The 21543-nt window shown below is 42.3% G+C and overlaps 2 protein-coding genes across 2 annotated transcripts in view; one reads left to right on the top strand and one right to left on the bottom strand.

Annotated features, from left to right (window-relative positions):
• LOC147710516 (ectonucleoside triphosphate diphosphohydrolase 8-like) overlaps positions 1–21543 on the bottom strand; it is a 615095-nt gene that overhangs the window by 176770 nt on the left and 416782 nt on the right. The window lies entirely within an intron of this gene.
• Positions 1–21543, top strand: part of LOC147710518 (ectonucleoside triphosphate diphosphohydrolase 8-like) — a 409769-nt gene that overhangs the window by 337464 nt on the left and 50762 nt on the right. Inside the window, exon 7 of the mRNA XM_086921188.1 lies at positions 17167–17445. Within this exon, the coding sequence (XP_086777314.1) occupies positions 17167–17445 (279 nt within the window). The remainder of the gene's footprint in view (positions 1–17166; positions 17446–21543) is intronic.

Here is a 21543-nt window from a genome sequence, read left to right as displayed (position 1 = left end):
TCTCTACTACTTACTCTCTCCTACTCCACTACTCTCAAATACTCACTCTCTACTACTCATTCTCTACTACTCTACTACTCTTTACTACTCTCTCTCTACTACTCACTCCCTTCTACTCACTATCTACTACTCTCTACTACTCACTCTCTACTACTCTCTCTCTACTACTCACTCTTTATTACTCACTCTCTACTACTCTCTACTACTCACTCTCTACTTCTCACTCTCTAATACTCTCTACTACTCTCTCTCTACTACTCGCTCTCTCTACTACTCACTCTACTACTCACTCTCTACTACTCTCTACTACTTACTCTCTACTACTCTCTCTCTACTAGTCTCTACTACTCACTCTACTACTCACTCTCTACTACTCTCTTCTATTCTCTCTCTCTGCTACTAACTCTCTACTACTCTCTACTACTCACTCTCTACTACTCACTCTTTACTACTCTCTACTACTCACTCTCTACTGCTCTCTACTACTTACTCTCTACTACTCACTCTCTACTACTCTCTACTACTCACTCTCTGCTACTCTCTCTACTACTCTCTACTACTCACTCTCTACTCTCTATTACTCACTCTCTACTCTCTACCTCTCTACCTTTCTCTACTTCTCTCTCTACTAGTCTCTACCTCTCTACCACTACCTCTCTACCTCTACCTCTTTACCTCTACACCTCTACCTCTCTACCTCTCTCTACATGCACACATATACACATATATACGCATATATATGCATATGCATTTATATATGTGCATGTATATATATATATATATACATACATATATAAACATATATAATCTGTATATCTATATAAATACAAATATAAATGCATGCATACATGTACATATATGCATACAGATGCATGTTATTTACATGAAAGTTTAAAAAACACTAATAAAAGCAAAGCTAAAAAGCCACCTCATTACAAACAGAATGGCTTTAAACGAGGGTGAGATCTATTGCACTTTCAATGCTTTTTTACTTTGGTTCCATCAAGAAGGCATTCAGATGTGTCACACATTTGCCATAAATTCTGAATGTTAGCACTCTAGTTGCTCATTAGATCACTGTAGTAAAGCTACTGCTCACCAGGGAAGTCTGCTGCTGGTATTCAAAGTGCATGTTTCAGTCTGCATGTCAGAATTTTTTAATGAAATAGAAGAGGATTTGAGAAGTCACTCAAAATGATCCCTCATTTTTCTTTCTGAAACACTAATCATACTTTCTATGGCAAAATGAACCCCCTCATTTTGTTCCTTTTTAAATTAAATGTTTTCAGACTTACCACTTCATTCCAATCAAGATGGCTTCTGATGTGCCATAATTTTGTCATAAGTAAGACTGTTAGCGCTCTAGTTGTTCTTTAGAACACTCTGGGACATTCTGTCATTGGGCTATACTTGGGCTTCATCTGGGTGATATTTGGGCTACATTTAGGCTCTTTTGCCTCTGGTGGCCATCTTGGGAGACTGTATGTCAGAATTTTTTAATGAAATTGAAGAGGATTTGAGAAGTCACTCAAAATGTGCCCTAATTTTTCTTTCTGCAGCACTAATAGTACTTTCTATGGCAAAATATACCCCCTCATTTTGTTCCTTTTTAAATTAAATGTTTTAAGAGTTACCACTTTATTCCAATCAAGATGGCTTCAGGTGTGCTATACCTTTGAAATAAGTAGGACTGTTAGCGCTCTAGTTGTTCTTTAGAACACTCTAGGAGGCTGCAGTAGAACACAAAGGAATCAACTGACAGTCTCTGTCCTTGTTGGATGTACATGTTTTACTGAGAATGTCAGACTTCATTCTCACATGAGAAAGATAATGTGAATTTTAAGAAAATATGCTTTCAGTTTAGCTTATAGATCCCCTTCCAAACCACTGTGGGAAAATCATGAGATATTAGTTTTCTTTCAAACATGATTCATGATATCACAGCAGAAGGCTTTTTCACTTGGTAAAATCACCTTAGAACACACCACAATTCCTAAAATGAGTATGGTACCATCAACAAATGATTTATAATGTAACTAAAGTCCTAAAACCCTCTATTAACTACAATGCTTTTTAATGAGTGCTGACAGCCAATCAGATCAGATGTGTGGTTAGGCTCCGCCCAGATATATATATATTTTTTTTAACCTAAATTACTCAAAATCCACTGGAGCACATATCTTGAGACATAGCAAAGGCACATCGGGCTACCAGTCCCTACAATTTTGCCAAGTTTTGTGGAAATCCATTCAGCCGTTCGGGCTAAAAGTGAGTCCAACCGCCCTATGGTAATTAACATGGGGAAAACATGTTTTGGGACCCCCCTTTTGTCTCGGCCCCCGCTTGACGAATCCCCCCCAAACTTTCAGGGAAGGAGCGGAGCGCAGCGAGGCAAATTTAAGTAAAATTACAGGCAGATTCCTTAACCGGCGCCAAAGTTATTCCTAATAGAATGTTGCGGATTTCCTATAGAAAACAATCCTAACTATAACTACCTACTGGCGACCGCCAGTAGGTAATCTATACTACTATTATAAAGGAAGAACTTTGAACCTTTGAGGCGGGTAAACTCGGGAACCACAGCGCCAATCCAAACACCTGATACATCGTTGTAATTGGCAGGGTCTGTAGATGGACATAGGCTATATAAAATTAAAAAAATACGGTATTTAAAATATTTACCTAAAAAAAAAAAGTAGTCCCTTGGAAGTAGCGCCGGCCGGCCGCGATGTGCGTGCTGACATCAGGAGCCAGGGACGAGGGGCGGACATCAGCGCGGGGAGGAGGGGCGGACAGGCGGGGAGGAGCGGTGGACAGGCGGTGAGGAGCGGCGAGGAGCGGCAGACAGGCGGGGAGGAGCGGTTAGCGGCGGATAAGGTAGGTGAAACACAAAAGCTACAGGCGGGGAGGAGCGGTGAGCGTAGGTGAAATACAGGCGGGAAGGAGCGGTCAGCGTAGGTGAAATACAGGCGGGGAGGAGTGGTCAGCGTAGGTGAAATACAGGCGAGGAGGAGCGGTGAGCATAGGTGAAATACAGGCGGGGAGGAGCGGTCAGTGTAGGTGAAATACAGGCGGGGAGGAGCGGTGAGCGTAGGTGAAATACAGGCGCGGAGGAGCGGTCAGCATTAAATGAAGCAAAAGAGGTAGCAAACCGTGCATTACAAAAGTGAGAATCGTGAGCCAACAAAATACAAGAGCTAGCAAACGGTGCATTACATGAGGAAAAACTGACACGTGCAGGTTACAAAAGTGAACAAACGAAACATAGAGGTATAATACTGCATTATATGAAGGAAGGCTCCGGGGGACCAACGGACATGACAAAAGTGAGTGCATTAGAAAAGTGAGAATCGTACAAAAGTTAGAATCATGAGCCAACAACATACAAGAGGTAACAAACGGTGCATTACATGAGGAAAAAGTGGCGCGGAGGAGCGGTGAGCGTAGGTGAAATACAGGCGGGGAGGAACAGTGAGCATTAAATGAAGCAAAAGAGGTAGCAAACCATGCATTACAAAAGTGAGTGCATTACAAAAGTGAGAATCGTGTGCCAACAAAATACAACAGCTAGCAAACGGTGCATTACATGAGCAAAATGTGACATGTGCAGGTTGCAAAAGCGTACAAAGGAAACATAGAGGTATAATACTGCAATATATGAAGGAATGATCCGGGGGACCTACTGACAGCGTCGGGGCAGGCGGGGGTCCTGATGCATGATTGCTCCCGGACAAGGTCGGGACGGGCTGCTAGTATATATATACTACTATTACAAAGAGAGAACTGTGTCCTTTGAGCCAGGTAAACTCGAAAAGTACACCACCAATCCAAACACCCAATACATCTTTGAAAACGTCAGGGCAAGCAGAAGGACATAGGCTATATAAAAACAAAATATATATGTTAGAAGGGAAACGTAATTTTTAAGGGAAAGTAGTCCCTTAGAAGTAGCGCCAGCTAACGACGTGCGTGCTGATGAGTGCTGAAATCACGGGGGAGAGCGGAAGCCGGAAGCAACACCCTGTGAGGAGCGGACAGGAGAAAGAAAGCGACACCCTCCAAGGTCCGGAGCGCGTAGAGGAGCATCGACATGCCCAGGGGAGCGCAGAGTAAGAGCGGACAGGAGAATCGGCAGAAGCGGCCAGGACCAAGAAAACGAGCGCGGAGAAACAGCGAAAGCGACACCCTCCAAGGTACGGAGCGAGTAGAGGAGCGTTGACATGCCCAGGGGAGCGCAGAGTAAGAGCAGACAGGAGAGTCGGCAGAAGCGGCCAGGACCAAGAAAACGAGCGCGGGCAGAAGCGGGAGCAAGGAAACACTGTAAGTACGCTCTGCTGCTCCCGGCCGCTCTGCTGCGCCTCTCCTACTGCGATGCTGCCCCCAGCCCCCTTCTGCCACGGGCAACGCCAGGCGAGCTGCTAGTATATATATATTTATCTCACAACTTCTTTGTAGTCGACAGGAAAATCTTGTCAGCTGCGGTTTAGGAGTTAACCTGACTTTCCACTCCCACCTCGATCTCCGAACTCAGGACGGGTGCTAAATTCTTTGAGTGAGGGTGAGACATCACTTATGCTACACAGCAGCTAATTTTCATCAATCTCTGCGATTATTGCCTTTATCAAAGCTAGAGCGTGCTCATTACAGGTTGCAACAATCCCTTCCCCATTGCCTTATTGTATTTAAAGACACTCACGAAAAGTCGTAACATAAACACTTTGCGCTGACCCTTACAGGTAACACTGTTAAAAATTAAGTATGCATGCTGCATTTAAAACTGTGGCAAAAGGGAGACTGCTGAAATAAATCTGCTATCTTCATTGCATGAAAGCACCAAAGGTCAGTGGCCTTGAAAAACTGGTTACATTGTAATTTGAAAACTGGGTCAAAATTCATGCTTTACGATATCAGGGTTGCGCCAGATCAACACGAACAATTCTAATGAACATTTAAGATGCTGAAAACAATATATATGCCTAAATAAATTCGTAGCTGTAAAACAAACCTCATTCGCTTATTCCTCCATTGTCAGACTCAACTTTCCCTAGTCACCCCAGCAGCGACTGCATGTCCCATATTGCCTCAGAATGTTAACCTGTATTTTGCTAAATGTCACGCCAGTTTGTGGCACCTGAAAGTTCATGTGCATGCTGAAATTAAAGGCGTCAGTTTAGTAAATGTCAAAGCACGTACAGCAGTCCAATAATATGCAGCTTATAGGCACCTGAAAATTATTGTACAGACAGAGGAAAACGGTGTTGTTTTAAAAGTCAAATGTACAATGTCCCGGCATATCATGAAATCCAGTAATGTGCGAACGGATACCCAGATGCAATGCTTGTTTTCACCTGAACACTCCGGACAGAGATTCCATGTGGGCTTAGTGTGAAACGTTCCCACGAGTATGGGACCAACCATGACGAGTGTTCAGAAACAAGAAGTCTCCACTTGTGTCCGCAGCACACACAATAGAATACAACAGGTAAGCAGGGTCGGGGGAGACCATTGTACAAAAATTTATAAGCCAAGTAGTCAGTAGTCCTCGCCGCTTTGGCCATGGCTTACACGGCTTACACGGTGCCCAGTCACCAGAAATCCTTCGACCTACTGAGAGAGGCATATCAAGACAGGGAGAAACATGGGGCCATATTACCAAGATGTGCGTTAAAAAACGCACATCGCACATTTCCCTATCGCCAGCTATCGCCGGATTTTATCGCTGTGTTAGCTCGTCATTATCAAAGTGCAACACGTAGGCGATATTACATCCGGCGATAGCCAGCGATAGGGAACATTAGCGCGTGAAAACAAGCGTTGTTGTCACGCGCTAATGTGTGCCTTGATAATATGGGGGGGGGGTGGATTCAGCTTTATGATCCACACCCCCATGTTATCAATGCCTAACACCTGATCAGTAAACACCACTGGGTATGGGCTCCCAAGCAGCAAGGCCAAGCCACAGCCTTATGTATTACACAATAGAAAGATGCCAATGCTGCCAATTTGAATTCACTCTCTATTTGTCATCTCACCTCGGACTAAATCATGAAATGAGAGGACCTTAGTTTCTTAAATCAATCTTGAGTTTTATTTTGTTTTATTTCATTAGGGTTTTTTGATCATTTTTTTATCAAATTGTACATTTAAAAAAAAACACATAATATACAATATATACAAAACATTCTGTACAATAAAACATCCCCCTCCAAACAATCACACTCACTGTCACTTATAAATCTCAGTCAAGCACTCTCATACACACTTTCACTCGTGCCATTGCTATTTACAATCATTGATCCATAATTTGTTAGATAAAGCAAACTTTTTTGATATATATAGCCATAGATTGTGATTGGAACCTAATTTTATATTTCATAAAATCCCATTCATTAACCCCTTGTGCTCTGATGACGGAACCGCTCCGTCATCAGCTGCGGTGGCGCTGTGCTGATGACGGAGCGGTTCCGCCATGGCCCGCCGGCCGGTCATGCGCGGCGCGAATTCTGCGCCTGCGCTGAGTGTTCTATTGAGCGGGCGGGGCCATGACGGAACCGCTCCGTCATAAGCACAGCGCAACCGACGCTGGTGACGGAGCGGTTCCGTCACCAGCATGCGCCCGCCGCTCTTCCACCCCACCCCCTTAGCACTGCGGCAGAATAGCCGCCGCAGTGAAGGGGATAATTGATGTTCTTATGGCATTGATAAACACAAGGTCTACGCGTTTCGAACTCTTCTTAATGTCGAGTTCTCATCAGGACCACACACTGTAAATGAAAAAGAGGGAAACCTATATTAGGTATGTATCTCCAACCATATTTGAAATCACTAGGTGGTTCACATTAATTGTAGAGATCCTCAAGCCCACGGCGCGGGACAACCTAAACAAAATTGAGACATAAAGCTCAGCCAAGCTGTCCCAGAAACTTGTAACTTAACACATATATTCTCTGCGGACAATTGTTACTCACCGGTGTGTCTTGATGTTCAAACACACTCTACCCTGTAATATGACATAAGGGTCTAAAGTAGGGGGAGTCTCATTCAAAGATCAATTATTTTTGAGTAATTTACAATTAAAGCCAGCCTTTTAACCGCATTCTATCTCGGTTCTTACCTACTAACTTTATTTGGTCAGCGGGTGTAGGTTGAGGGGATTTGTTTTTCGATGGTGCCCCTGTAGTAAACAGAAGTTTGTGTCACTAAAGTCGGAATGTCGGATTTTAGATCAAGGTTCGTAATCACACGGTTTTTGCCGTGATAGTCCGGAATAGACGCGCTTACCTCGGTTATGGGAGACCATCGGTGTATGCCGGCTTTTGTAAGTCGATGGTGCCCCTGTAATGACAAACAATACTTTGTTTGGCTCGGGTCAGTGAAATAGTGCGGGTTTCTTTCTATCTTTCCTGGGTGTGAGCTTGTGTATGGTCGGGATTGCCCGCAAGAGCTGTGCGTTTACCTTAGTTGTGGGCAACCATCAGTATACGCCGGCTTCTGCAGATCGGATCAGGCGCGGTCACGCGTTCAGCTGACTGCACGCCTGCCTTCAATATATCCGGATCTTCCTGGTCTTCCGGGTTGCGCCATCTTGGAATGGTCAAAATTGATAAAAAAATACGACAAATTTTGCAATAATCAGTCTTTTTTGTTGTGTGAAGTTATTTTTGCGCTAGTAAATAATTATCTGGTATTGGAGTTTGATTCTTCAAAGTTCCTTTAATATATGGTTTTGGTAGAATGGGCGCCATTTTGTAATACATATGGGCAGTATTAAATTGCTGAGTGGTGCCCAGTCGTGGTAACATGTTAGTAAAGGCTGGGAATATAATCTTTTTATGGTATCCATTAGTGATCTTTTCTTCTTGAAAATAACTCTGCCTGAGGTGTTTCATGGCTTGCAGTAATTGAGTCTTTTCTCAACGTCCCCGGGGCTTGCAATGTTTTTGTCCTCTTTTAGGATAGTTTGTACATTTCTGAAATTTCATTTAATCCTTCTATTGCTGAATTAAATTTCACAATCATCATTGCCTCATATCGTGATAGTTTTGCCTCCAGATCGCCTCCTCTCTTGTCCTGCTCCACTTTGGCTATCACAGTCCATCTTAATTCAGTTTCTGTGTGATTTTTGAGTTGCCAATGGTGGACCAAGGGTGCATTGGGAACCTTCCGTTTTATTCGTGACTAGCAGCCCGTCCCGACGTTGTCCGGGTATGAATTGCTGCTGGTCAGTAGTATATTGTTTTGTAGGATTTCGTTTTGATAGCATTTCTTATCTGTGACAGACCTGTGAAAAGCTCCGATTCACAGTGCACTGCTGTTTCACTTTAAGAGTGCGCGTTCAGTAGTGTGTGAACTCCAGTTTCCCTACTGTATTTTTCCTTGAAATATTATATAGCGCGAACTCGACAACATGGCATGAGCACAATTTACATTACAGAAGAACACATTCATTTGTGGTAGGCACGGGGAGACGAAGCGATTTGCCTGGAATCACAGGATGTTGAGCTGATGCCATGATTTGAATGTAGCTCCCCAGCTCTAAAGTTGGCAATTCTAGAACTTGTGGCGGGAGGTGTGTCTAAAAGTGTATGTTGGTGCTGGCCATCAAATCGGTGGTGAAAAAATATGAGTATGTTGCTGGAGATGTGGGCCACTGTGCCACCAATGTACTTACCGGGGAAGGGTAAACACCCATTATGCCGCAACTTTCTTTCCACATACCATAACTCTGTATACTTTCATTACGAAAGTGCCATGACTCCGCAATGCCATTATAACGCATGGCATTACATTTTATATGCTTTTACCACGCATACATTTACAATGAAATTAGTTGTAAATGCATGAATGGTAAAAGCATTTTTTTTTAATGTTTCGATAAGGTAAGTATGGGTATAGGGGTATATGTTTTGGGGTACTGAGGTATATGTTTTGGGGTGTTTGGGTATTTTAAGGGTTCAGATATAGTTTTGGGTTATGGTGTACAGGGGTAGGTTTAGGGTTTAGGGATAGGTATGGGTTTTGGGGTACAGGGGTATTTTTAGGGTTCAGGGCTAGGTTTGGGTTTTGGGGTATAGGGGTATTTTAAGGGTTCAGGGCTAGGTTTGGGTTTTGGGGTACAGGGGTATTTTTTGGGTTCAGGGGTAGGTATGGGCTTTGGGGTACAGGGGTATTTTAGGGTTCAGGGGTAGGTTTGGGTTTTGGGATACAGGGTTATTTTTATGGTTCTGGGCTAGGTTTGGGTTTTGGGGTATAGGGGTATTTTTAGGGTTCAGGGATAGGTTTGGGTTTTGGGGGTACAGGGGTATTTTTAGGGTTCAGGGTAGGTTTGGGTTTTGGGGTACAGGGGTATTTTAAGTGTTCAGGGCTAGGTTTGGGTTTTGGGGTACAGGGGTATTTTAGGGTTGGGTTTTGGGGTACAGGGGTATTTTTAGGGTTCAGGACTAGGTTTGGGGTTTGGGGTACAGGGGTATTTATAGGGTTCAGGAGGAAGGTTTGGGTTTTGAGGTACAGGGGTATTAGGGTTTAGGGATAGGTTTGGGTTTTGGGGTACAGGGTATATTTATAGGGTTAAGATGGGTTAGTGTTTAAGGGTGTTGGGGTATTTTAAGGAGTAAGGGTGGGTTATGATTATGGGGTGCAGGGGTATTTAAAGGGAGCAGGGTGGTCACCCGGAGCTGGAATGTACAGAACCTGGGAAGAAAAAACAATGAAATATTGGGCACAACGCTCGCTTTTTTTTCTCGTAATCCCGCGTCCCGCCCACGCCCCAGCACACGCCCACAGCACACAATATGAGACATGGCATGAAGGGCGGAACGTACCACACGCCCCCAGCATTTGCCACGCCCCCAGCACACGCCCCCAGCACAACGCAGACACGCCCACAAGGGACTACTTTGCTGGCAGGGTTCTTTTTCCTTTTAAATGTGTATGGTGGGCGTCTGCATAGCCTATGTCCTTCTGCTGCAACTGCCCTTTCCAACGCTGTATTGTGTGTTGTGATTGGTGCTGTGGTTCCTGAGATTACCCGCCTCAAAGGTTTGGGGTCTCTCTTTATTATATTAGTATGGATTTGTGCTGTTAAATTCTTGTTTTGATTTCCTGGTTGGTTTTGCCAATATACATCAAATCACACGGACATGTCACTCCATAAATCACGTAGCGTGACTTACAATTAGTAAACGCTTCGTGTTTCCATGAGATTGCCTTGTGTTTAAAGATGGTGCCTTCTTCTGTAGTCGCGCAACAATTGCAGCTACCACATTTGCGGTGGCCCTGAATCGGTGGTAAGCCAATCATGGTTCTTAAAGTCACTTGTTCTTTTGCGGGCAATCCAGACCACACATGAGCTCACACCCAGGAAAGATAGAAAGAAACCCGCACTATTTCACTGACCCGAGCCAAACAAAGTATTGTTTGTCATTACAGGGGCACCATCGACTTACAAAAGCCGGCATACACCGATGGTCTCCCATAACCAAGATAAGCGCGACTATTCCGGACTATCACGGCAAAAAACGCGTGATTACGAACCTTGATCTAAAATCCGACATTCCGACTTTAGTGACACAAACTTCTGTTTATTACAGGGGCACCATCAAAAAACAAACCCCCTCTACCTACTCCCACTGACCAAATAAAGTTAGTAGGTAAGAACCGAGATAGAATGCGGTTAAAAGGCTGGTTTTAATTGTAAATTACTCAAAAATAATTGATCTTTGAATGAGACTCCCCCTACTTTAGACCCTTATGTCATATTACAGGGTAGAGTGTGTTTGAACATCAAGACACACCGGTGAGTAACAATTGTCCGCAGAGAATATATGTGTTAAGTTACAGGTTTCTGGGACAGCTTGGCTGAGCTTTATGTCTCAATGTTGTTTAGGTTGTCCTGCGCCGTGGGCTTGAGGATCTCTACAATTAATGTGTATCACAAGTGAGAGGTAAGAGTCCTAGAGGTGGATGTTGAGCCACCTAGTGAATTCAAATATGGTTGGAGATACATACCTAATATAGGTTTCCCTCTTTTTCATTTACAGTGTGTGGTCCTGATGAGAACTCGACATTAAGAAGAGTTCGAAACGCGTAGACCTTGTGTTTATCAATGCCATAAGAACATCAATTAATGAATGGGATTTTGTGAAATATAAAATTAGGTTCCAAACACAATCTATGGCTATATTTATCAAAAAAGTTTGCTTTATCTAACAAATTATGGATCAATGATTGTAAATAGCAATGGTACGAGTGAAAGTGTGTATGAGAGTGCTTGACTGAGATTTATAAGTGACAGTGAGTGTGATTGTTTGGAGGGGGATGTTTTATTGTACAGAATGTTTTGCATATATTGTATATTATGTGTTTTTTTGAAATGTAAAATTTGATTAAAAAAATGATCAAAAAATCCTAATGAAGTCAAACAAAATAAAACTCAAGATTGATTCAAGAAACTAAGGTCCCCTCATTTCATGTTTTAGTCCGAGGTGAGATGACAAATAGAGAGTGAATTAAGATTGGCAGCATTGGCATCTTTCTATTGTGTAATACATAACACCTGATCAGAGCAGGCGTTGGGAGACATTTATCGCAGGTCTCCTTCTCCCAACGCCTGCCTTGGTAATAGGGTGTTACCACCTCCAACCACATTTTATATGTGGTTGGACGTGGGAACGCCCACTTTGCATGTCATTAGCGATGTTTCTCACTGACATGCAAAATGGGCTTGAGGCAGGCATTAACATGCCCTTGTTAATAGGGCGCTAGAAGTATCGCCGCTTTCTCGGCACAATCCGCTGAAAAAGCGGCGGTACTTCACCTTGGTAATATGGCCCCTGGTCCCTGCGCTGAAAGTCAGCAGACTTCCTCGCATACAGGTCTAGTATTTGTAGTGTTGTTTGACAAATATTCATGAAACTTTCCAACAAAATGTTCATCTACCACACTCCTTCCTGAAATATTTCGGAACCATCTTTTAAGCAGGGCCTGGGACAAAAACGGAGTCCCAAAACGGTAATTTTCCCATGTTAATTCCCTTAGAAATTTTGGAAAGCAATACTGAAAAAATGGATGAACAGAACATAACCAAATTTGGCAGAGAGATAGGGCGTTACTCAAAACGTGTGCTTTTCATTATTTGGAGTAAATCCATTCAAGCATTTTTGAGAAACTAGGATTCAGTTTATGATCTGGACTGTTGGTCCTGCGGGAGAACTGAAGTGCTCCTGCAGTCCCGCAAATTAAGCATTCTGATTAGTTGAGAGGGTTTTTCTCTTTCAGCCTCTTCTGTCCTGCTGGACCGGTTTCGATCTTGTGGGACTGAGCAATCCAATTGGCTGGCAGTAACATGAAGAGAAATGCTGCAGCTGCCATTAAAAGACTCAGGACTCAGTTTCAGTGTCCTGAAATAAAAGTTTAAAAAAATCATATAAGGGTTCAGGATAGGGGTAACCTGACCCACTGGCACTTCTGGAGAGGACCCAGAAGGGCCTCCCCCAAAGAACAAATGAAAAAAAAAAATGTTGTGCCATCGGAATGGCACTACTTCTGCGGGACCCAGCACACCCCCCTTTGTGTGGTCCCTTAGCACTTCATGGTACTCTGAGACCATATAAGCTTTACAACATGATGTTTGCACAGTCACACTGTACAAGGGGTTGATGCTTGGAGGTAGTACCGTGGAAGATCTATGGTACCAGAAAAAATGCAAAAAATAAATATGTTTGAAAGTTGCTCAGTGTGCCTGGAGATGGTCACCTGTGGAGGGTTGGCGCATACAACCTGAGTCCTGTGATGTGCACTGCACGGGCGGTGGCCACTTGTGGAGGGTTTGATCTTGGGCCTGGCCACAATCCAGGGCCTGCGACCAACCTCATGCCACCCATGGCCTTCAGCTGTGTGCATCAAGTGGGGTTGGTCATCTGCAAGAGGTGGCCCCAGAAGTCGCCAAGCCCTGCTGCCCCACGCTAGCCAAGCAAGGCAGGGAGTTGGCAGCTGATGGGGTTAGGCACAGGGCCTACCCACAGGCCAGGCATTGCAACCAACGAATTGCCATGCACAGCCAAAGATCATGTGCAGTGGGGGTCGCCATCGACCGGTGGTTGGGTGCAGGACCTTTTTATGGTTGGTATATCCTGCTTTGGTGGGCTCTGCCATCATACAAAAGAATGTTCTGATACCTTCATAGTTTGCTATAGCATGCTATTGTAGGCATTAAAGTCCTTAGTAGACTGCCCATTATTTGGTAGCTATAGCATGCTATGGCATATATATACTAACATTAATAGACAGACATACATGAATATACATATTTTTGTATTTGTTAACCAGAAAAAGGGGAATATATTTATATAATATAGATATATACTTGTTTATTTCGGGCACAGCCCATAAAACACATCATGTTAATACAACAAGGATACTCTTAAATAGAGTAAAGCATTAAACAGTTAAAAATCATAAAAACATCATTGTATAATTACCCAATTATAAAACAGCGTAGAAGTCCATCTTTGTTAGTAATAAAAGTAGAGGGACTACACATAGAGGAGTACGTTGATCAAGTGGCAAGGAAACCAAGTATAAAGTTGGGCAAATGCACATTGTGCCAATCTGGAAAATTCATATATTTACAATAAAAGGAGTGTGCGTAGAACATTGACAATGCTAATATTTATCAAACGCTTTCATACTGTAGAATTAAGATATAGATATAGATATATATTTGGTAAAGGTTCCATGGGCAGTTAATGACCTGTCCCGGTCTTCTGTACTCTACTCTCCTGAAGATACCAATTTGCTGCAGCCCATATGATGTAGGGCAATGCAGAGGATTTTAGTCACTTCAGATGACTTTTGAATGCTCTTTGGACATTTGGTATTGTCTGGCATCATGGTCAGGTGAAAGCACAGATACATTCTGGTTTTTGTGGTGCCCGCAAATCCTTTGCATGTATAGCCATTTAATTCCTGCTTCTTCTCTTCACAAGGCAACAAGCATGCACTTTCTTGATTAATTCCATGATTCTCCCACTGAATTGGCAACAGACCAAACTAGCAATCAACAGAAGGTATGTGGAGACAAAGTGCTGTGGCTCACAAGTGACGCCTTGCCAGACACATCAATATTTTCAACTTAACATGACCTCAATTAATTTTCTTTTGACACTGTGGGGAGTATTTAACCCAGAGCTTAGCAGCAGGGTGATGGGTTACAGCAATGGGTCAATTGTAGGTTCCTATTCTTTATGTCAAAGGTCAGTACTGCACCACAGAAGAAAAGGCTGTGCTCCAGGCCCTGGACTGGGCTCTAAAGCCTGATAACCTGGAGAAAGTCAGGTGACCTTGAGGGCCTCTCATTGAGGTTTTATAAATACAGGAGAAAGCCAGAAAAACTGATATAGTAGTCCAGTGAAAAGAAAGATATACTTTGGTAATACAGGATATTGGATAGCACTGGGTAGATTATCAGGGACCCTTGAGCTATACCACAGAGAATGCCATTTACTATGGCATACAAGCTATCTCACCCTTTAAGACAAATCTTCAAGTGGTCTGTTTTTCCACTGTTGAATGGGTCTCCTTCAAAGAGTGAATCCTGCTGATGTCAGAGTGGAAATAGATCAGCTACAGTTGAGTGAAATTCCCGGTCCTAGTAGATTTCCCTTTTTTATGGATATTCTCATGCTGTCACTCCACATTTACACACAATGTACAAGGCTTTCCCTCCAAAATTACACCAGGCAGTATTCATTGCCCATTTAAAGCCCAGACACTCAGTCACAAAATGTGTACCCTGTAGGGCCATCATCATCATTACTGTTCTGGCAAACATTTAAAAATACTATCAACCTTCCTCCTTGGGGTAATTCATTCACTAGTCTATTTAGACCAAAATTAATGTTTATCCAAGTTAGGCCCACGAACCTCATGAGACTTGCAGGATGTTGTTGACTGCAGCAAGTGTAGCCTGACACCTGCAGATTTTAAACCTGCAGGCAGATGTGTTAAAATAAACCTTTACATAGTAGGCAAACACACATTTTAAATATTAAGTTGTTTCTAAATAGGCTGTGTACCCAACAAGGTACGGTGCCTTGAGTTTATTGTGAAAAATGTAAAAATTCCTATAGTGACTAGCCAACCAAAAGCTACTTTCAGCCTTAGGATTGTTGCTCTTGCAATGAAGGACAAGCTAAAGTACAGTCAATGTGTTAATCCCAGATCCTAGGTTTGTAATAAGCCACAGATATGCTTCAACCACTCTTTTAATATTTATTAAAAATGCAATTCAATTTTTGGATTTTTGATAAATATATAGCAAAAATAGTTTTTTAAAGTTATACTTTCCCTGCATCAAGATCCATTGGCTAATCATCACTGGTCTGCCTGCAGCTGGCCTGTTCAGTGCTGCATTGGTGAGGGGGAAAAGAAGGAGAAATGTAACCCAGCTTAACGCAAGCAGGGCAGTTTAGTAGTGCCTAGAAAATTCACTAACTTAACAGTGATCAGCAGACGACCTGTACATTCATAGCTTTGTAATAAGGGCAACATGGAGAAGAGGGGTCTTTTGATCCGAAAATACACTACTATTGCCTCCTGGCTTTAGCCTCGGTGAGGAGGAAGTTTGCCCCAGAACCAGTTTGGAGTGATTGATTGGGCAGGGACTGATCAGTACCTTAAACACATCCTTAGTTGAGTCACTAGCTCCCTCCAATGGCAGAAAGATCTTGCAATGTTGGATTTTACACAGAATGGTAGACTGTTGCATAGCTTGCAGTGAGACAAACAGGATGTGCCGCAAAAAGTGGGAAGGTTTGCCCATGGGAACTTTTTGCCCATTGGTCAGGGAGTGTCCAGGACAACCTGGACCTGCCCCCACTGGTTCCCAGTACTAAGAAGTGGACTCAAAGGGTAAGTTGGCAGAGCTCCTATGTGGCCATAGTGACATAGAAAGCTGCAAGAGGCCTTTATGCTAGAGTGACTAGTTACAAGTGGACCTGGACAGACCCTCGCTGTTAGCCTCTGCTAGAGTGTGTCTTGGTCCTTCGGTCTTGAGAGCCTTAGAACTGACCCAGAAAGCCTGAAAACATAGGACATTTTTGTATTTGCAAGGTCTCCGGAGCAGTGGAACCCTGTGGTAAAGATGTCCAGTTTCAGGACTACTTCATTGCATACAGCTTCAGTCTTGGCCGGCTGGAAGATTTTTAGTACCAAAAAAGAAAAGAGTCAGAAAGTTAGAAATCTTGACTGAGCAAAGGTGTGAATAATATTCGCCCGAATGCAGCATCTGCGAACTTTTAATTTAACGACAAAAACAATGGTTACAGCAGGACCTCGTCCAGAGGCTATCCATATTCAAGAGAACTTTGCTGGATATGTCCTTCAACCTTGCCCCAATGGAGAAGGCAAACACTTTGACTGAAGCGACCCACTTGATGTATTCCACCTCTGCTCCATCACGGTCAGCCTGAAATTGTGCCTAGCTCCCAGTCAAACAAGAACATTGATTTTTTAGTGGTACTATAATTTACTCAGCTCTTTTTGCTTTCAAAATTTATAAATCCATCTCACTGGTTCGCCTGATTAGGGTTCACTTGTTTTAGGTCTGATTTTAACCAAGTCCTTTTGATTTTACTATAATTATATGTTCATTATACCTACACAAAGGGGTTTAAGCCAGCTTTCTTCTTCCATCGATTTATTGTTTGTCATTCACATTTTGCTTCCGCCCACTATAGCATACAGCATGGGGCAATGGATCAACCTACTTCAGCCACTGCTTAACTTTACTTTTTGTGACTGTATTTTGCTCTTTCACAAGGAGCACATCCACAAACCAGGTAGTTCCTTTTGTGTCAGTGATTTTGTTTTCCTTTATTATTACTTTACTGTTGCTTTTGTGCTTACACATTTTCCTATGTTAAAGCTGTCTTGTCTGTGCCGTAGCTATCAGGTTTAAGTTAGTGTGAAACTGTGTATTTTACCTTACTGGATTTTGGTGTACATTACTTCGGTAGGATTCACATCTTCTCTAACTAATAACCCATTTTCTTACAACGCGCCATTAGTATGTCCAGAATGAATAAAAACAATTTGTCTAGGTTACTAGAGTGTAAATAGTTCTCATTTGCTTCTGCTGACCGTAAATGTTTCTATGCTTTGTTACAGGGAAAGAATTTGGCGAATCCAATTAGCCATCCATGTTACCCAGATGGCTACAGGGAGAGAGTCCCCCTGACCTCTCTGTATGACAGTCCCTGTACTCAGCACCTGGCTCCTTCCACCTACAGACTAGGCCTCAGAGGGAACATCACTGTAGTGGGTGGTGGTGACACACTTGATTGCCGTTCCCTCACAAAGCGGATCTTCAACTTTTCCGCATGCGGAAAGACTCAATCATGCACCTTCGATGGAGTCTACCAGCCACCTGTCTCAGGGAAGTTTTTGGTAAGTTATTTAGCTCATCATTGGATGTGCTATGTACAAAAGGTGTCAAATATTTAAGTCTCTGTAAAGAGCGGAGACAACAGAGAAGCTATCCCACTGATATTCCAGCATATCACACAGATTTGATTGCTATTTGTATTTACTGTATTTATTTCGTTTTTATAAAATCATCTTAAACAGAAATGCTGAACATAACGCCAGTCCTGAATTTTGGTGGGTGGTGGCTAGTGGCGGGCATAATCATTCATGGTTCTGGTACCAGGACGTAATATTTCATCATGATCAGACTTGAAAACAGTGCAAGACAGAGTAAGGCAGAAAAAAGAGATAAAGGTGGAGGTGCAAAATATAGTAAATGATTGACAAGCAGAGAAAACAGGGATGAAGAAGAGTGTGAGGTGAAAAAAGAAAAACATGGAATGACATCAAGACTGGGTTAGCCTTGGTATTCATTTGGGCAAGCCTAGTATTTGGAAGCACCAGCAGCAGTCCTCTAAGAAAAACTTTGGGCCTTTGCACTTATTCATTTATTTATTACTCAAATAACTTTTTTACAACTTAAACTCCTTATAATGTGGTATGTAGAAAAATGTAGAACGTGGAAGATACATACTTTAGTAAGGAAGTAAGGGAATTTTGGTGTGTGGAGCTGCACAAGAAAAACATAACCGGAGAATTAACTAGTTACTTTCTGGTAATCTTTATTACCCTCCTCGTCATCACTAAATTTTAATTTTTTATTAATATCTCTCTCTACTGCCACCTCCGGTTGTTTCCAAGCAAATATAATTGTGTCGTAGGAAGAGAGGGAGGGTGGGAACCTAGTATAATGAAGAGGGTTTTCCTAAGGGTAATGAGAAGGAACTAATTCATTACCCCAACTGAAGTCCTCCTCATCATGGTACTAACATGTGAGGATGTACCTAAGTGTAAGAAAACAACACCACAGACACAATCATATGCATCTCAACCAGAAATATATTTTTCAACAATTACTTCATTTCTGTTTTCAACATTGATCATACAAAAATTGTCTGTATCTCGTGAGAACAAATTCTACTTGTAATGTGAGAGGAAAGTATTGGAACTGGCCCATAAAGGTGCTCTGCAGCTCTCCTGCAGGAAAACCCCACCTGTGTAAGAATCAAGTCTGCGCAGGTAGATATTTCCAAGTTTTTTAGTTTATTCATAAGAGTAAGGATCCCATCCACAGGAACAGTCCATACACAAAGATAGTCATTCTTCAACTAATCTTACTCTTGTACTAACATGCTAAGGATCCTAGCAACAAGAGTAACAACCTAGAATGCTGCACATCTCCCTCCTATACAACACATAAAACAAGTGAAACAAATTTAAAACAACACAATAAATTACTGTACAAAATCTTTCAAATATAGATCTTGAAGACTTACGCATTACACCTGAGGCTCTAACCACACCTTTTGTGGTTTCAGAAGAGGTGTTGATCAATTTTTTAGACATATTTGAATTCTTTGAGAATTTATTAGAACATTACTATTAGAACTTTTGCACAAGCCCTTATTGGAATTTTCATATAGGGGATGCAATGGTACAAGATCATCTCTCACAACCACCACTCTATTCAAATTCCATATGCGGTGATCAACAAGTTTGACTGCATTTTTAAAAACTTTGATTACTTCCAATGGTTTTAGAAAGGTAGAAGAGTTAGCTCTTTTGCAAGGATTTTTAACTAAAACCGAATCTCACACCTTTACAATGGTCTCCTTCACAATCAATCAATCAATTCTTTCTTTATTCGTCCTTCCGAAGAAGGTCATAAAAGATACACCATATTAAAAACATCCAATAAAATCATACACGTCTCAACAATACAAAACTAATTTTCCATTTAAAAAGTGAACAACAGCAAGCAAATACTGGAATTTTTCTCTAAACTAAAGTGACAATGCAAAGCGATTAGGTTCATAAATAGCAGCAGATATTATCTAATAGTGCAAAAGACAACAGCAGCCATAGATAGCACCAAATAAGTAACCAATAATACATGAATAATAAAAATCAATCCTATAAAAAGATTAGCTGCAGGGGTAGACATTTTAGCAGCAATACAGATACAATCTATGCAGGAAAATGGTAACGTGCATTGGAATTAAAACAGCATGTTTTTTCTCTTTGCTAAAATACACTTCAAAAAGCTCCCAACAGCAAAACAAACATCATGGTTATTGAGTTGCTGCAGAAAATACAAAGCCGCTTTGCACTTGGAAAATGTATGTCTGCGCAAAAGAGGTATTACAAATTTCCTGGTAAATGGAAGGTAAAACTGACAAAAAAAGACAAAATGTAAAATGTTTGAGTTGAATGTTCATCGCAAGGGCAGATAGTAATAGATTCCGAAGAATACTGAGCCAGAAGAAAGCATACCAACCACCGAAATGACCCCATCCTGAATCTAGTCAGCAGATTCATTGCGTGCACATTATTTACATAGAGTAAATACGGGGCAATATAGGGAGGTACTTGTATAAGTCAATAATCCCTGACAGTGGGTTTGGCTACTATGGACAGTTCCCTGGACAATTCTTTATGTTTCCGAAAGCCCACTAACACCCTCTGTCGATCTCCTTTGCCAATTAGATCTGGGTGCTCAAACAAAGAGAAGTAACCAAGTTCCGTAAGGCCACTTTTAATGTATTGGAGCCAGGGGATACAAAGACCACGAGTACAACTTAAACAGTCTCTAATAATTGCCCGATTAAAATCGGCGTCTTCGTTTGTCCAGATAGAACACCAAGTAGGTAGAGGTGCTGCATTTATGGTATCTTGGACATACTCCAGACCTAGCTCCAAATTTAGGGGAAAATGTGGCGAGGAAGGGGGCACTCCTAAAACTGCACGGCAAAATCTATTCTCCTCCAGCTTCATAGCTAAAACATCCCTACAACCCCAGATCCCCATACCATATGTTAAAATTGGAATACAATTGCGCTTATAAATCTCTAAAATTGGGGCTGTGGGCTTTTTACCTATGGACATAGCAAGAGAATAAGTAGTGCCAACTGCTCGTGTAAATCGTATTATTCTATTATTTATGCAGGTATGCCATGTACAGTCTTCATCAAAATCCAGGCCTAAGTACGGGAAGGAACTAACCCTTTCCAGCTTTTTACCCCCTATATTCAGGCTACAGGACTTGGTATTTTTGGGGCCACAAATCATGACAAAAGTTTTCTTATAGTTTGGCTCCAACCCCAAGTCCTTCATAAAGTTGGCATAGCTGGAAATTATTTTTTTAGGCCGATCGCAGTCCTTGCCATAAGGACTGCGTCATCCACATAAAGAAGTGCTGGCACAGCTTTTTTCTCGACTTGTGGCACATCAGCTTCAACCATAACTAGAGTTTTCTCCAATTCGTTAGTATAAAGGAGAAATAAGATTGGAGCGAGAACACATCTTTGGCGCACCCAGTGCTTAATGCTAAACTGTTCTGAGCATTTGCCATCATTACCATACCTCACTGAGGCAGAAAGATCGTGATGGAGAAGCCTCTGAAAGGAGATCTGGCCCGCATCGACTCCCATGTTTACTAAAATATCCCACAGCTTAGAGCGTGAGACATAGTCGAAAGCGCTGGTCAAATCCATAAATGCTAGATGAGTAGAGGTGCCCTTCGCATATTTATATTTAGCCAGGATGAGGTGCAGATTAAGGCACTGTGCGATCGTACCTAGGCCCTTCCTAAACCCGTACTGGGTTGGAGCTAAGATATGGTTAGCATCTATCCATTCCAGGAGGCGGTCTAGCACACCTCTTCCAATTACTTTGTCCGAGGAGTCCAGAAGAGATATAGGTCTTGCACATCCCCTTTTTTGAAAACAGGCACTATCACAGATATACGCCAGGATTTTGGAACACCCTCGCTGCAAACTGAATTAAATACAGCGGTAAGTACCGGGGACCAGAATGCTAGGTCTTCCTTAAACACATCCAGAGGAATTCCATCCGGGCCCGGTGCCTTCTTTCCTTTACTGTTGACAATTTCTTTCCAGACTTCCCCTTCATAAAAAAACAAGATTTTGGCATGTTAAATTCACCAATGATGGGGCTTCC

The sequence above is a fragment of the Lissotriton vulgaris genome, chromosome 5 (genome assembly GCF_964263255.1).
Source record: "Lissotriton vulgaris chromosome 5, aLisVul1.2, whole genome shotgun sequence".
Taxonomy (NCBI): Eukaryota; Metazoa; Chordata; class Amphibia; order Caudata; family Salamandridae; genus Lissotriton; species Lissotriton vulgaris.
The sequence above is the reverse complement of the archived record's forward strand: the minus strand, read 5'-3'. Positions and strand labels throughout refer to the sequence as shown.